Here is a 16269-nt window from a genome sequence, read left to right as displayed (position 1 = left end):
TTTTAATTTCTGTATTTGTGAAATAGATTAAATTAGCTTATATTTAAACAATTCACACGTTTTTGTTGTTACGGCAACCAGGCAAACTGTACTTTACTTCAGCAATATTACAAACATACTTTTTGCTAATTTCCTCTGAAATTCAGAAACATTATTTAGGTTAGTTAATGTACTTTATGAGTGGCAGCGTCTGTTTCGTTATAGATATATACAGTAAGCAAACTGTCACTGTGACGCATCGTGATAGATCGATTGTTACGGTTGATTTATACGGCGTTGCAACTATCGCGTTCACTCTTTTCATGACCATCGCAAAGGAGTGTTTGTGTTGTAGTTCATGGTTGATGTTTATTTTTTTCCCTACAAGTGCATGAGATGAAACAAATTCTAATAGTAGTTTATTTTTATGTTTGAAATTCCACAACCGTCTGTGTTTTGAACTGTCGAAGCAATTTTTCTCTTACTGTTTTATGAGATAGTAATGAAATAACTTCGAATGCTTGTTGCATGTTTAAAATTTGGAGTACTGTTCATGTTTTTGATTATGTGTCCCATTTTAAACATCTAAACTGGGTATTTATATCACACAAATGACTGAACCTTAACAGCGAACGTTGGTTAACGAGCAATTCATGAGGAATGCTATTTTTAAAATTTGCAACAAACTCAATACTTATTTCTAAAAGTTGAATCTAATACAAAAAATAAACTATTCATAATTATAATCAAAAATTTGCCTACAAGAAATATTCAGTATTATTTTCAAAAACGTATATCATATGTGCAAAAATAACCATAGCAATATGACATTCTAAGTTACAATATTTTAATGTGCAACTTCTTAGCTCTCTGTATACAGCATTTTAGAGGAATAATTTTGTGAATGGTACGGAAGTAAATAAACGGAAATGCATAACCACGGTGCCTTTTAGCGGTGGGTGCGTAAACTACATGTGATTTGTGTCAAGAAACGTAGTTGTAGAAGCAATTTGCGTATGTTTATCACCCTCCACATTATTTTAAAGAATTCTACATGAAATTTTGTGTCAAGACTCAAGAGTTTCGTACTATAAGTGTATCTGCGACATGAGAACACATGAATTTGCTCGATACCGAGGTTAGATGTTACACATCTCTGGTAAGTACTTCAAGGACTTGCTCCAATTTTTTTTTTTACTTAGGATATTTTTTTTTGGCAACTGGTTTCCAAAGTAATATTTTGTAAAAGTACCAATACCAAAATTTTTTCTGTGCATTGACACTGCAGCACCATAATGCCCGGCTGCTGGTAATGTACTAACAATGACCTTCTAAGCCCCACCAAAAACCTTTACGGGCGATAGTTGCCAGGGCCACAGCATCGCAACTCATCTTATCCATTCATACATAGGTAGTTCTTTTACCTAACGGGCAATATGCAACCTTGGATTTAACCAATTTGGATCAAAAAAAAATTTAATAAGTTGACCATGATATGCTGCAAAAAAAATATTTTCATGTGAAATTACTGATATTTCATATAATTATAAAGAATGAATGCAAATGTAACTCAAGTATAAAAAGACTTTCTTTAACAGTTTTAAAAATATACAAACTCTTTGCCTTTATGAATAGCATTTCTAGGTTCTACCCTCCCCCTTAATTTCCACAAACCTGGGATAAACCACAGATCAGATCAGAATTCAAAAAGTAAGATTCAAATATATTCAAGCATTTAAAATTATCATAATTTATGCTTGTAGGGATATCAAAAGGATTCTAGCTCCCTACAACTTAAACATAGTGTTGTTGCTTTAATTTAAGATGCCACAGAAAAAAATAAGTTGCAGAGAAGGTGGTAGTTCAACTTAAAGAAAATCACTGTAGCAGTTTACTTCACGATGGTAGTCCTTGTTTTGGAGGCAGACACTAAAAGTAGACATTACACTAGAAATAAACTGCTAATACAGAGAGATATTTTATTTAAGTCTTTGTTTTTCAAACAATGAATATTTCACATTGGACGGATTATTCAGCCATTCTAAACACATGGCTATCTTTGTGCTTCCACACTATAGTATTAAAAATGTAAAGCTGAACGTGTAAGTTCAGTAAGTTACAAGGAAAAAACAAAATGTATTAAAAAATATTAAAATAAAAATTATTAACATAAAATAACAGCTCAGTATAAAGCATAAGCAAAGTCCCTCAAAGATGCAGCAAACAGTGCTAAGCTCTTCAATAAAACAATATGGCCAATATATAAAATATATAACCAAGTTCCATGACTACATTCCTGTACACCATGAGTTCCCTAATTCAAGCAAAGGCATAAATTTAAAGGGTACTGTTATTCTCTTCCCCGCTAAAGCGATTCATACTCCAACGTAATAAGGTACAACAAATTTACTGGAACGTACACATTATGTGCAAGCAGTTGCAGATATTACGTAAAACATAGAAAAAAGCATTTTTAATAGTGATAGGTCAAATCCAAACATTAAATTTTATTCTTAAAAAGGAGTGGCTCAGATCGGAATCTAGATCTTCAGAGCCAGGAATCAAACAAAGATAACATATCAGGAAAAAACACAAATTTAAGCAGTGTAGAAACATTCAATCTAATAAAAATTTACTTTAAAATAATATCAATAATATTTACATGTTAAGGAAAAAAATTTATTGTGTGTCAAAAATGATAAACATTCCCAGAGCACTGTAGCTGGTAGCAGACACGAACATTTCTTTGACAGCTTCTGTGGTGATCAAGAATCTAGTCCTTGTCAACTACACAGGTGCTATTGTTTGAATTTCCCCTTCTCAACTACATTCCTCTGAATTTTCTTTCTAAAATATGAAATCTTTTGAATGTTAAAGATATAATGGTATTTTCAAGGATTTGATTCCCCCAACAGTAATTTTGAAGTGCGTGCATTGTGCACTTTAATGACCAATTGCACAAGTGTATGATAACAATTCCTTAGCCTTTTCCCAAAAAAAAACAAAAGCCCGGAGTAGCAGAACAATATTCACAGGTAATCAGATTTGTGCCTTTGTGTTAATAACGGAACATGGCCTATCTCAAACAGAATATAAGAGCTTTACACACCATTTTGTTTTGTGGTTGTATAAAACATTCAAGAGGTAATTTTTTTTAAAAGTTGATCAGCTGATAATATAAACTGCTTTACTTTCTTCAAACTAGCATTACTGGAACATGATTATGCCTTAACTAAGCCTGTGCGAATATCCATAATTTCAAATAAAAAAAAATATTTTTTATTCATATTTGATTCGATTTCAAACTATTATGCTTCAAAAATCAAAGGAATAATTTATTATTCATTATTGATTAGTTTAAAGAAGCTGTTACATATAACATTGTGTAAGTATGTATAAACAACACTGATATTTGGGTCATTATTGTACAATATAAAAAAAATGTGAACATACCCGGTATTAATACATTAATGGCCTAAACATGAACAGCTGTATCAACAGTGAACAGCAGAAATGCTTAAGCTACGATTTATAATGTGAAATCAAGTAAGCAATAATCTGGCATTATCAAAAATGCCCAAAAATATGAAAACATAAGTAATTTATATTTTCCAATTTTTTTATATTGTAACAATAACAAGAAATATCTATTTCCACTGCACAAATCATGTACAAATATTTATTAAAATATAACTTTAAAATATAAACAACTTTTTCCCTACCTAGTTAATGCTATTCAAATTCAATATTCTTACCTCAAAATATTTTGATGTTTGAATTTAATTTAAATTCAAACTTTAAATTTGATAGTCGCACAAGCCTAGTCATAACCAAATTTTATTATGGTTTTCTAATAATATAACATTCTCTCACACTAAAGTTCTTCACAAAGATAGGCAGATAAAACCATATTGTAATACTGAATGTATAAGATCAGTTTATACTAAAAAATAAAAATAAATAAATGCAATTTTTGTCTTATGTGACTTCTTGACTAGACGAACAGTCCCTCAAGAACTTCCACGCATGACTAGGCCTCAGTCAGAGAACATACCAAATTATATAAGTTATACCTTTACTTGCAGTGTGTCATTTTGTCTCGACTGCCAAATTATTTCTTCCGCACTGTCTTACAAACCCACTCCATACCATCCTGAAAACAAAAATTCACACACACAATTCACTTTTCTACTTTCACTACACTTCAGAAAAAAACAAAACCAAAATCTCTTGTGTATTAGGTAAGTAGAATATTTCCCCCAATAAAATCTTTTAACACATTACCACCACTCATTTGTTTCCCCTTGTGAACTTAATTCAATGCAAAACTCTACATCCTCTTCACCCATTCATGAAAGCATCCCAGCTTGACAGTGTCGATGAAGATAGGTTCACAAATATCGCAAAAACGCAGTTGGCTTGCCTCTGGCTATATTGATCATAAGAAATCCGGAGCAAGCTGCCCTACTCAAGGGCGGCCATACAGATGAAATGGCTACGGAGCGGACACACAACATATGGCTGAACAAAACTCACAGACTCTCGGCAACAATTGCCTAAGTTTACCACGGTGTAGTCGTTAAGAAGAAGAAAAATCCTGACGAAAGACATGAAGCTCAGCTTCACCCTTCAAGTAGAGTTATTGTAGTTACGCGTTGTTAAAGCCTTCCACTTATTTACTTCATACAACAAACTTCGCACAGCGGACAAGTAAACCATACAGCGCCAGTGCAATGCCGTGCTCGCCAATGCTAGTCTGTTTTCAGGTTGCACTGCTGTCTAGTTGCAGACATGCGACGTTGCTAAGCATTTGGGGCACATGGGTGCTGCAATCGCGGTGAATGGATCCTATATGGAGGATGCTGACGACTGATCCATACCAAGTACTTCATTTATCTACCAGCTCATGGTGTGCTGTGCACCACAGGTGAAATATACGCACACTAGTTTAGATACCATCTCGGTTTCTTGGACCCGGACATTTCTGTACAAGATTTTGTAACACAATTTGTTTGATGATGTTTTAAAACCACTGTTTGGTTATATCTCTGTATCTTAGCAGGGGTCAGCCGACAGCAAGGAAAAGTTAGGGACATGGCAAACCTGGCACCTGGGATTTGTAGAGCTCTGTCATAAGGAAAATTTCAATTTTAACAGACCGGCAGGGAGAAACTGCAGAGTAACCCAAGAAAAGCCACTGGCAACGCCTGCCACGTTTCTCACTTGCAAAAATATATCAGGGTTCAAATCTGCTAGGAATTAAAAACCTTTTATCACCTTTTATCGACCGCCATGGCCCATAGTTAACAACTGGCGACAAAATATGAGACCAAAAATTCAATTGGATAAAAAAATTTTTTATCAATAAATCTACAAAAGTAATGCAATAACACTGTTTGTACCCTCTTGTGCAATAAAAAATTAAAGAGTTTTTAAGGAAATCTTTTTCACTGCCTTTACCACCAAGAGGTAAAAAACTGTATGAACATCACAAAATTCCTCAAGAAAAATACAATGTTGAATAGTTTGTTGGTTAGTTCAATTGTTACATATAAACTCCCATTGGCCAGAATTGTCTCTGGTAATTTCTGAAATTTGCAGCCCTGACGTTTATTTTGATCACTAATTACATTTACTTCATAAGTTCAAAGTAATGCAGTAAAAATCAACATTTTTAGTTTAAAGGTGACACACAAAATATGCAAAATGAATTCCAAATTTTTCATAAATAACTTCTAATCATGTGGCCCAAAAATTTGCCATCTGCACTGCGCATGGGCAAGAGTTGTTTGCTGCCATGTCGGAAACAAAATTGCAGAATTTATCCATTTCTTGCATGCTATCAGTCTTCAATGAGTTTTTTTTAAGTATACTTATTGAAATTTAAGGACTTTTAAGGGCCCTTATTCAATTAAAGACAAATAATTCAAGGACTTTTTAAGGACATTAAGAGGCCACTCCAGTGTTTCAGGGGCACTACGCAACCCGCGTTAACATCATAAGATTCAATGCTATTTTCATTTTGCTTATAACTAATTAACTAATACAGATTTCGAAATGATGCTTGCTTGATATGTAAGACAACGATGCTCTTATCAAAGCCCCTTTCTTCAAAAACGTGCATAAATTATGGTTTTGTACTAATCTTTACTAATAGGCGTAAGTGTATTGTCTAGGTATGAACCACATTTGTTTGGCCTAAAGACTTTGACATTAGATACGAGTTTCATCTTCTTCGTCTTCAGCAGCCAAGAGTCCAGAAATTTCAGATTCCTTTGTGATCCTTCTTGTACATGTTTTTGTTGAACAACTACAGCATTTTTTTTTTTCAGTTACTGGGTATTCATAGGACGCTGTAGATGCACCAACTTCGCTGACAGAAATATCGAAAAAACTGAATATCCTCATTAATAAGGTGTCTGCAGCGCAAACAAGAAAAGAAGACGACATTCACACTCTCCGAAAATCCCTACATTTATGACCTGGTCGGCTTGCAATCACCTCCATCCCTTTCAATGCAACAAAATCCCTTACTCTGAGGGATAAATCCCTCAACCTGGCAACACTGTGTGCGGGGGGGAAGCGGGCGGGAGGGACAGGCCGGACCGCACCTTGACGCCCTCGCCGGCGGTGGCGGAGCAGGCCTGGATCTGCCAGGCGCGGTCCTTGACGGCGGGCAGCCCCAGGCGCTCTGCCACCTCCGCGGCTGGCGCGGCGTGAACCAGGTCCTGCTTGTTGGCGTACACCAGAAGGGGCACGCCAGCCAGCCGGCCGTCCGCCAGCAGCTCCTCCAGCTCCTCGCCCGTCTCGTCCAGCCGCCCAAGGTCAGCGCTGTCCACCACGTAGATCTGCGCAGGCAACACACCCACCCCCGGACGGATGTTTCGAAAGAAATTTGCCGAACCAAAGAATGCCGGATTAAAGGCATTTCGCCGTACTATGACCTGGCCTTGGATATTTCCGTTCCCCGCAGCTCCTCCCTCCCTAACTCCCACCCTTCCTTCCCCCTGGGAATCGTCTGCAGGTAGGTGAGGTCCCACCCTTCCTTCCCCCTGGGAATCGTCTGCAGGTAGGGGAGGTCCCACCCCTCCTTCCCCCTGGGAAACGTCTGCAGGTAGGGGAGGTCCCACCCCTCCTTCCCCCGGGCATCGTCTGCAGGTAGGGGAGGTCCCACCCCTCCTTCCCCCTGGGATCCTCTGCAGGTAGGGGAGGTCCCACCCCTCCTTCCCCCTGGGAATTGTCTGCAGGTAGGGGAGGTGCCACCCTTCCTTCCCCCTGGGAATCATCTGCAGGTAGGGGAGGTCCCACCCCTCCTTCCCCCTGGGAAACGTCTACAGGTAGGGGAGGTCCCACCCCTCCTTCCCCCCGGGCATCGTCTGCAGGTAGGGGAGGTCCCACCCCTCCTTCCCCCTGGGATCCTCTGCAGGTAGGGGAGGTCCCACCCCTCCTTCCCCCTGGGAAACGTCTGCAGGTAGGGGAGGTCCCACCCCTCCTTCCCCCGGGCATCGTCTGCAGGTAGGGGAGGTCCCACCCCTCCTTCCCCCTGGGATCCTCTGCAGGTAGGGGAGGTCCCACCCCTCCTTCCCCCTGGGAATTGTCTGCAGGTAGGGGAGGTGCCACCCTTCCTTCCCTCTGGGAATCATCTGGAGGTAGGGGAGGTCCCACCCCTCCTTCCCCCTGGGAAACGTCTGCAGGTAGGGGAGGTCCCACCCCTCCTTCCCCCGGGCATCGTCTGCAGGTAGGGGAGGTCCCACCCCTCCTTCCCCCTGGGATCCTCTGCAGGTAGGGGAGGTCCCACCCCTCCTTCCCCCTGGGAATTGTCTGCAGGTAGGGGAGGTGCCACCCTTCCTTCCCCCTGGGAATCATCTGCAGGTAGGGGAGGTCCCACCCCTCCTTCCCCCTGGGAAACGTCTGCAGGTAGGGGTGGTCCCACCCCTCCTTCCCCCCGGGCATCGTCTGCAGGTAGGGGAGGTCCCACCCCTCCCCCCCCCGGGAATCGTCTGCAGGTAGGGGAGGTCCCACCCCTCCTTCCCCCTGGGAATCGTCTGCAGGTAGGGGAGGTGCCACCCTTCCTTCCCCCTGGGAATCATCTGCTGGTAGGGGAGGTCCCACCCCTCCTTCCCCCTTAGAATCGTCTGCAGGTAGGGGAGGTCCCACCCCTCCTTCCCCCCGGGCATCGTTTGCAGGTAGGGGAGGTCCCAACCCCTCTTTCCCCCCGGGCATCGTTTGCAGGTAGGGGAGGTTCCACCCTTCCTTTCCCCGGGCATCGTCTGCAGGTAGGGGAGGTCCCACCCCTCCTTCCCCCTGGGAATCATCTGCAGGTAGTCGGTGGTCGTCTCTCGGGGCGTGCGTATCTCTCTCGCGGGCTGTTGGCTGGGAGTTCCCTGCGCCCTATTGGGTAACCGAAGGCTGGCAGTGCGTGTGGGATTTGAGTGCGTGCTGGGGGCGGCCTAGCAGCGCCAACTGCTACCGATCGCGTCCCGCGGGCAGGCGGATACGGGAGCCCAGCTCGAGAGTTGCAATCTCGCTGGGGTGGCTGTGAATAACCAATAGCAGTCCGCGGACCAATGGCCGGCCTGTGGAGTCGTTATCACGGCTGTCGGGGAGAAAGGTAGCCTGAATGTAGCTCGGCGCGCGGCAGAAAGCAGCTTCGTCGGCGAAGGCACCGCAGGGGAGCTCGATGTGCCCTGGATGCAAAGTGTAGACGAACTGCGGGCTGGAACTTGCGGAGCTGTGGACTGCCGCGCGCGCAACGGAACTGAACAGCATCGGAATTCTGAAGGAAGAAATGGCGGCGCCTTCAAGTTGGGGCCCTGTTGGAGCCAGTGGTAGCCTGGGCGGCGCGACCTTCAACCGACCCGGGAAATGTGGGGGGCAAGAGGGTCCAACTCGCAAGATACTTCATTCGCCTGAATGACTTACCCCCACCCTGGCTTGAAAGGTCGTTGGCTGTTGACTGGAAGAAGGAAGATGAAGATGGCGCAATGTCAGGCTGCCTTTCGCTCCGAGAGCCAGCAGTTCGAGCCGGTTTACTGGCTCATCTGCCCACTTCTGTTTTAACTGTGGCTGCCTGGGCAGCTGTGGCTGGGCCGACGAGTGAAGTCGCCCGCCCCTGGGGGCGCATGCGCCCCTGGTTAATAATAACCCAGGAGTTCCCAACCTTTAAATGCGGGCCGCAAGGCCCAAGCACCCAACTCCAGCATGGTTGATTTTTCAGCCCCTCCAACTCTTCTTACCTGGACCCTTCTTCCTCTTGTCCAGTAGTTACCTGCTTGCTTAATGCATGTTATTTGATCCCCGCATGAACCGGCCAAGGGTTTTCCCTGTGTCTATGCAGGTTTTACCTGGGTCACATTAGCTAGCTCTTAAGCTAGGCGACCAAAGGGGCGTCAGTCATGGCGCCAATTGCAGCCATGGCTGGCCAGTAAACCCTAATAGCACACGATGCATGCGCCCTTATCCTGCATGGTTAAAAACCCGCATGGTAGTGTGTATAGGCTTCGGCCTGAGACACACTTAGGTCCTCCCCTAACCTGGACCCTCCCCTACACACTTAGATTAACTTAGGCTAGGAAAAAAAAAATAAAAAAAAATCTGCTGGTAGGGGAGGTCCCACCCCTCCTTCCCCCCGGGCATCGTCTGCAGGTAGGGGAGGGCCACCCCTCTGTCGAGGACAACGTACACGAACACACTTCACTCTCTTCGCGACGTGGCTTGAAAAGTATTATATTCCTCCTTAACGCAACGCCGCATCGTGTGAACCCGACCTGCGAAGCGCGATCTCGGGAGCGGCGTACCCAGGCAGCACACAACTGGTAGCTGATCCCCTCCCCTCCCACTCCACTCCGCTAGGAATCAGGTGACCGCCGCCTGACACTGGGGGTCGGCGCAGGTCGAAAAAAAAAGTTGCCGGACTACAGTTTCCACATGTCGTCATGTTAATACGTATGCCATCATAACAAAGAGAGCCCGTTCCAAGTATGTATCACGCTTAGGTTGCAGCACAGAATATATGGCGACCAGTGTTGCCAGACTGATACTAACCCGCTTGTTAACATTAAGTCTCTATTTTGTATACCGTCTTTTAACTACAATAGGTTTAAATATCTTTTTGAAGTTTTACTATTATTTGTTGTTTTTTTCTCCAAGACCAAAAAATAGCATCTGTCGACAGTATTATTACAGTTATAGTCATTATGACAGAAAATTTTTTTCAATGATAACTATTATTATTATTTCACAGGAGGAAATATTTGTAGCAGTCAGTTACAATTAATAACAAGGCATTCAATGAAAGCAGGTTTTATGCTCAAAAGAGCAGGCTTTTTAATATTACATGAATATAAAAATTGTTAGCAAAACCAGATGGTGTCTTTCAATCACGTCTCGTTAGAAATAAATAGTTAATGTTATCGGATGATGCTCTAGATGATAAAATACGACAGGAAAATGTATATCTCCGAAATTCTTATTCCAAATTTTTCTTTAGAAAATACAATGTTTCGGATACATAAAAAAATTTTTAAAATTAAATTACAAAATCTAAATGTTTTGTGCTCTATGGTGCATATCTGGCAACAGAGCACTGAGAAGAGAGAGCTGTACTTAAATGCACACTGGAAACTAAAGACGGGACGCGCACGTACCAACACGTCCGTGTTCTCGAGGTAGTTCTTCCAGTAGGGCCGGATCTTGCGCTGGCCGCCGATGTCCCACACGTTCAGCTTGAACCCCTCCGACTGCACCGACTTGATGTTGAAGCCCTGGGTGGGCGTGACGTGCGAGACGTCCTCCGACGCCAGGGACTTGAGCAGGGTGGTCTTGCCCGCGTTGTCCAGCCCCACCAGCAGCAGCCGCAGCTCCCGGTCGGGGCAGGACTTGAGCTTGCGCAGGATCGCCAGCAGTCCCTGCGCGACCGGCCGCTCTCACTCCGCGACCGAACACTTCGACTGGCAAGGTCGCAGGCTTGTGCGGCCAGGCACAAACTACTTCTGGGCTTGTGCGACTAGCACGATCGCAGGCTTGTGCAGCCAGGCACAAACTACTTCTGGGCTTGTGCGACTAGCATGATCGCAGGCTTGTGCGGCCAGGCACAAACTACTTCTGGGCTTGTGCGACTAGCAAGATCGTAGGCTTGTGCGGCCAGGCACAAACTACTTCTGGGCTTGTGCGACTAGCAAGATCGTAGGCTTGTGCGGCCAGGCACAAACTACTTCTGGGCTTGTGCGACTAGCAAAATCGTAGGCTTGTGCGGCCAGGCACAAACTACTTCTGGGCTTGTGCGACTAGCAAGATCGTAGGCTTGTGCGGCCAGGCACAAACTACTTCTGGGCTTGTGCGACTAGCAAGATCGTAGGCTTGTGCGGCCAGGCACAAACTACTTCTGGGCTTGTGCGACTAGCAAAATCGTAGGCTTGTGCGGCCAGGCACAAACTACTTCTGGGCTTGTGCGACTAGCAAGATCGTAGGCTTGTGCGGCCAGGCACAAACTACTTCTGGGCTTGTGCGACTAGCACGATCGCAGGCTTTTGCGGCCAGGCACAAACTACTTCTAGGCTTATACCTTTGAGGCACACAGAAATATATTAAAAATAAATTAGAATCTATTGTGTAAATTTTAGCAGACGTGGCGGAAGGAAAAATTAAAGCAGCAAATGTTGATTGTTATGATCGCCAGATAGCAGTACAAGACTTACGCGAGGTATTTCAGCAATACCACTGAAACATTGCGAATAGTAACATTTTTTCAAAGTGGTATCATAGAAATACCACTATAAAACAAAGGGTTATGCGACTAGCAATATCGTAGGCTTTTGCGGCCAGGCACAAACTACTTCTGGGCATATGTGTTGAGGTTAGGTCCTCGAGAATGACGAGGTGTGCAACCTTTCAGCCATTATCATGGGTGAATTGTTTGTCACTCTTGATAATGGTTTCAACAAGGCATGCCAAAACATTGGGTACACTTACAAGGACGTGACTTCATCCCAGAAGCCAAGAATAAAATGAATAAAATAATGCACTTTTTTTTAATGTTCCTGACAGTTACTATTTTATAATAGTCCTCAAAAATTTCTTGGAAAATAAAATCTCATTCCTGCATATAAGTATACTTTAAGTATGGCGAGAAAGCTTGAAATTGATTAGTTTTTATGTCAATTGTATTACAAAATACATCTTCCAATAATCTGAAAGGAAATGTACCTATAATAATAAAATAGTGAGAGTTTACCTGCCCTTACATCTCTCTTGTCATTCGTGTGGTGCAGAGATGATAAGGCCTAGAATCGTGCAATTTGGTACATAGATGTTCCATATAAATCTTTGTGCACCCCAAAGCAACTTTATTTAAAGTTCAATTTAGTTTTTTTAAATTTAATGTTCAGCGATTTTTGACCATATTTACCCAAATATTTCCACTACAAATAACAATCTTTACACCATTACATACACCTCGACAATGCAAAAACAATAAAGGTTGTTTTTAATTTCTGACTTAATTCAGAGTTTTGGTGAGTTTTCAAATAATGTTTTGAGGACCTTATGCCTTACTGTTTCCTTCTGTATTAAAGCGCATCCAAAATCCTTACAATCAGAACGTCACGAAAATTTCCTATGATAAAATGTGACATTTGCTTTTATATAGGGCCAATATGTTAAGTAGTTAAAATACAGTCAAAAAAGCAGATTATTAGCTAATTTAGATATTTAGAACTTTCACGCTAGAATAATACAGCAAGTTATGCTATAATCGAGGTGAGGATTGTAGGTTAAAATAGACCTGCCAACTGAGAAATTTCCAATAATTAAAGTTTTTAATAAACATTACATAAGGTGCAAGTATGTTTTGTTTTAATATAATTTAATATAATTAAATAATTTTAATCATCTGAGAGAAGTACCCGAATTTCACTTACTCAATATTTCTAAATCATTGGTTTGTTCTTACCTTAACATATTTAATGAATTCATTTTTATGATTTTGCTGTCTACTCTAAGACCCTTTCTACATGGAAGCAGACAGATCATGTAAATGGTGACATACAAAGAACAGGGTACTTTTATAGTTTAGAGGCTTCTGAAAAAAATAAAAGCCTTTCAATTAATTTCTTTAGTTCCATTGACTTTTGTGGTGGTTATTTTGAAACACGAGAGCAAGTTTGTCAAAAATTAATTATTTATAAAACATTTATAGGTGAAGTGATGTATTCATGTCAGTATATCATTAGCACCAAGTTAACTTTGAGTGTGTTTCTGTTTGGTACTACTTGAGTCAAGCGTGGTATTTATTAATAATGAAAATAGTTTTGTAGGTAATCTAACAGGTGTTTTTTTGTCATTGCAACTGTGAAGACATTTTATTTCCCAGTTTTAATGCTTGCCTGTGCAGTAATGCAGGCGCCACCATATGTGAGTCCATTCTGTGCTCGCATACAGATTGCCTCAATAATGACACGTGACTTATATCAGAATCTGTCGCATAGCGATAGGTATCAGCAACGAAACCAAAATACTTGCTGCAATTTTCAATTCAATATTTTTCTCGTTTTACTTCCAATATAATTCTGAGACACTTGCTACAGTACAGGGCCATGAATTCGAGAAATTGTGCGGGTGAAAGCTATACACACGTACAAATTGTGACATGGCCTTTAGGAAAATAAAATGTAAAGCAATAACACATACAAAGAAACGGCAACATACATGTAATAAATAAAAGGGGAAAATGACTACAATGATCCACCTATTAGCAATATCTGATAAGGTCGTATTCACTAAACAACACAATATATTAATAAAATATATAAACAAAATATTAAAATCAAACCAACACAATGTAAAAGTGATCTTACCATTATCAAAGTGAATGAATACTGATTCAATTAAGCAATTAAAATAACAGACACAAATAAGTAATAGAAATACATTATTTATCTAGTAACAGAGTGCAAAACCTCAAATAAATCAATCGGCTGCCTTTTTGTTTACATCTGTACTACTTATCAAACCTTAGATAAATAAACAGTATGTAAAATTGTGTAACATAGTACCAAGCGTCAAAGATTATCACCTACTTTATATTACCATTTGGTGACATAGCTCCTGGCAGGACAGGAATCCATCTCGATTCGAGCAGTAACTGGCCTTAATAGAGGAACATGCCCACTCGTATTTTAAAACATTAATAAATTTTAACATCAACCTAATTTGTGCCTTAAGACATGTTTTAAAAGGACCATGTTTTATTTGATAAAATGTTAAGTACATAGTTTGAATATGAATGTATTTTTCATTTAGCTTTGTTTTTCTTAGATGGTTTTAGTGCGTGAGTGACGCCATACTCTCCTGCGACCCAGACTCTAATGACATTTCACATAGTCCAAAGGTCCGCGATGGACACATTGTTACATGGGGATACCTTAACTTTGTTATACTGATCTCAGTTCTGATATTAAGAACCTTTTTAATAACATTTTTTGCTCACATGGCCCCAAGCCTTTTTCTGGTGCAGGGCTTTACCTCACAGTATCTACTTAGGAACAAAATTTTGTAATGATGTCACGGTGGTGACATCACCCGCCCGACCACACAGATATCTGAAATTTACGCTGCTGGCTGACACCAGCAAATCAACTAATCTTAAAGAGACTGCTGTTAAGACTCCTATGTTAACCATAAACATTCGAATGTAGTGTTCATAGAACATGCCATATATAACACCGATGTAAGTGCATTTATGTAATAAAATAATGTGTCAGTATTCATGTGTATATGTCAGAATTTTTCTATGCCAACATCAGCTAGGAACCAGTCTTCTCTACTGGTTAGGGAATCAAGAGTGTATTCGTGTATTCTTGTGTGCAACTTCAGCTGTGGACAAGTGAACCATGCTGGTACTGACGACCCACGACATTAACTAAGTGGTTATATGCATATAACTGATGTCGTACTGCCGAAGGTCACAAAGCCCGGCCTCCACTCACCAGTATTGGCCCCTGCTGGTGGAACACACCCCTCGCCGAAACAACACGAGTCAAAGGAAGCACCCTCCCACCCTGTAACTTAAACATACTTGCCTAGCAAGGATGCTAGAAAATTAAGCCCCATTAAACTCATCAGGTATAATTACCCAAAGTTAAGTGCCGGGAATCGTGCGTCTTAGTGTGTGTGTGTTGGCCCCCTAAGGGCATCCCAATTCGCTAACGCAAATTCTTTCCCGTGCGGCCTGGGGCCTTAATTATAGCGGAAAACCGCGTGAGAGCATCATAGTCGTAATTAATTATAAAATGTGCAGCGAGGGAAATCAGTGTTTGAATAATAAGCGAACAGTCGCGAACTTGAGCCCCATTTTTGAATGTTTTATCGGCCAATTGTGTGGCCACAAATTCAATAGACACAGAACCAGTTGAGAGTATCCTTAAATCTAATTAAAACAAGAGTGACATGTAATTAGCACGTAAGTTTTCCAGCCTATATTGTATAACAGTAAATTCGAGATTTTGGCGCGAGGGAACAATGACTCCCTCCCTGGCGCCATGTTCCCCCGGCAGTTCTCGTGGCTCGCGGTCTAGGGCGGACGTGTTCGTCCCGCGGAGTGTCATCACCTTTGTCTCACTGATCGTCACACTGGTAATTATTTAATTCTTCAAAACCCTTTTCAGTCACCCTCCGCGAGTCCCTAGACCATTTACGGTGCAGGGCTTAACCCGGCCGCTTTTCATTTCACTCCCGTGACGTGTTCATGTCGCCACGCGAGTAACAGCATAACGGACCTGGCTGACTCCAGACCACAGAAATTTTGCTAATAGAACCACGCAAACGCCTGCCGGTCATAAACTTTAGTAATTAGCGAACACGTGAAGTGTCAATTTAATTATAATTTACGGGGCTGGCCGACTCCAGCCGAGACACAACATATAACTGCCGTTAGGGAGCGTGGACAATTAGCGTAAGCAGAGTAGGTACTCTGCCTCGTACTTTATTTTAATTAACGTGTCAGTGTAAAGTGTTAGTGCAACGTGTCGAATATAATTGTGTACTTTGTAAACAGTGTTTGCGGCATCGCAAAATTAAGTGACACGCACAGAGCGTAATAAAATCCACCAATCGGATCTTGCCATCAATTATTTCACTCAAACCAGTAATCACCTCAACCGACCCTCTGCATATGGTGTGTTGCAAACCAACTCACAGCCTACGGACCTAGTTAACAAGCTGAGGCTAACGAACCACACCCTGCTCTACCATCCCGTGTCTTCAACAACGGCTAGACACACGGGCTAGCCTGGC

General features: G+C 42.1%; 1 protein-coding gene across 1 annotated transcript; it reads right to left on the bottom strand.

Annotated features, from left to right (window-relative positions):
* Positions 1–1944: 1944 nt before the first annotated feature.
* LOC134536849 (ADP-ribosylation factor-like protein 3) lies at positions 1945–14013 on the bottom strand. The gene is made up of 4 exons (XM_063376872.1): positions 13833–14013; positions 10626–10886; positions 6591–6827; positions 1945–4132 (listed from the first exon to the last, which is right to left on the bottom strand). Exons 1-4 carry the CDS (start codon positions 13833–13835, stop codon positions 4091–4093), a joined length of 543 nt encoding a protein of 180 aa, XP_063232942.1. The 5' UTR covers positions 13836–14013; the 3' UTR covers positions 1945–4090.
* Positions 14014–16269: the final 2256 nt, after the last annotated feature.

The sequence above is a fragment of the Bacillus rossius genome, chromosome 11 (genome assembly GCF_032445375.1).
Source record: "Bacillus rossius redtenbacheri isolate Brsri chromosome 11, Brsri_v3, whole genome shotgun sequence".
Classification (NCBI taxonomy): Eukaryota; Metazoa; Arthropoda; class Insecta; order Phasmatodea; family Bacillidae; genus Bacillus; species Bacillus rossius.
The sequence above is the reverse complement of the archived record's forward strand: the minus strand, read 5'-3'. Positions and strand labels throughout refer to the sequence as shown.

What these genes read in the sequence shown, in the direction of transcription:
- LOC134536849 (XM_063376872.1), bottom strand. An exon ending in TCGAGAACACGGACGTGTTG is followed by an intron (nt 6,828 to 10,625) that starts GTACGTGCGCGT and finishes TTGCCTGCGCAG; the next exon opens with ATCTACGTGGTGGACAGCGC. An exon ending in CCGCCGGCGAGGGCGTCAAG is followed by an intron (nt 4,133 to 6,590) that starts GTGCGGTCCGGC and finishes TTTTGTTTTCAG; the next exon opens with GATGGTATGGAGTGGGTTTG.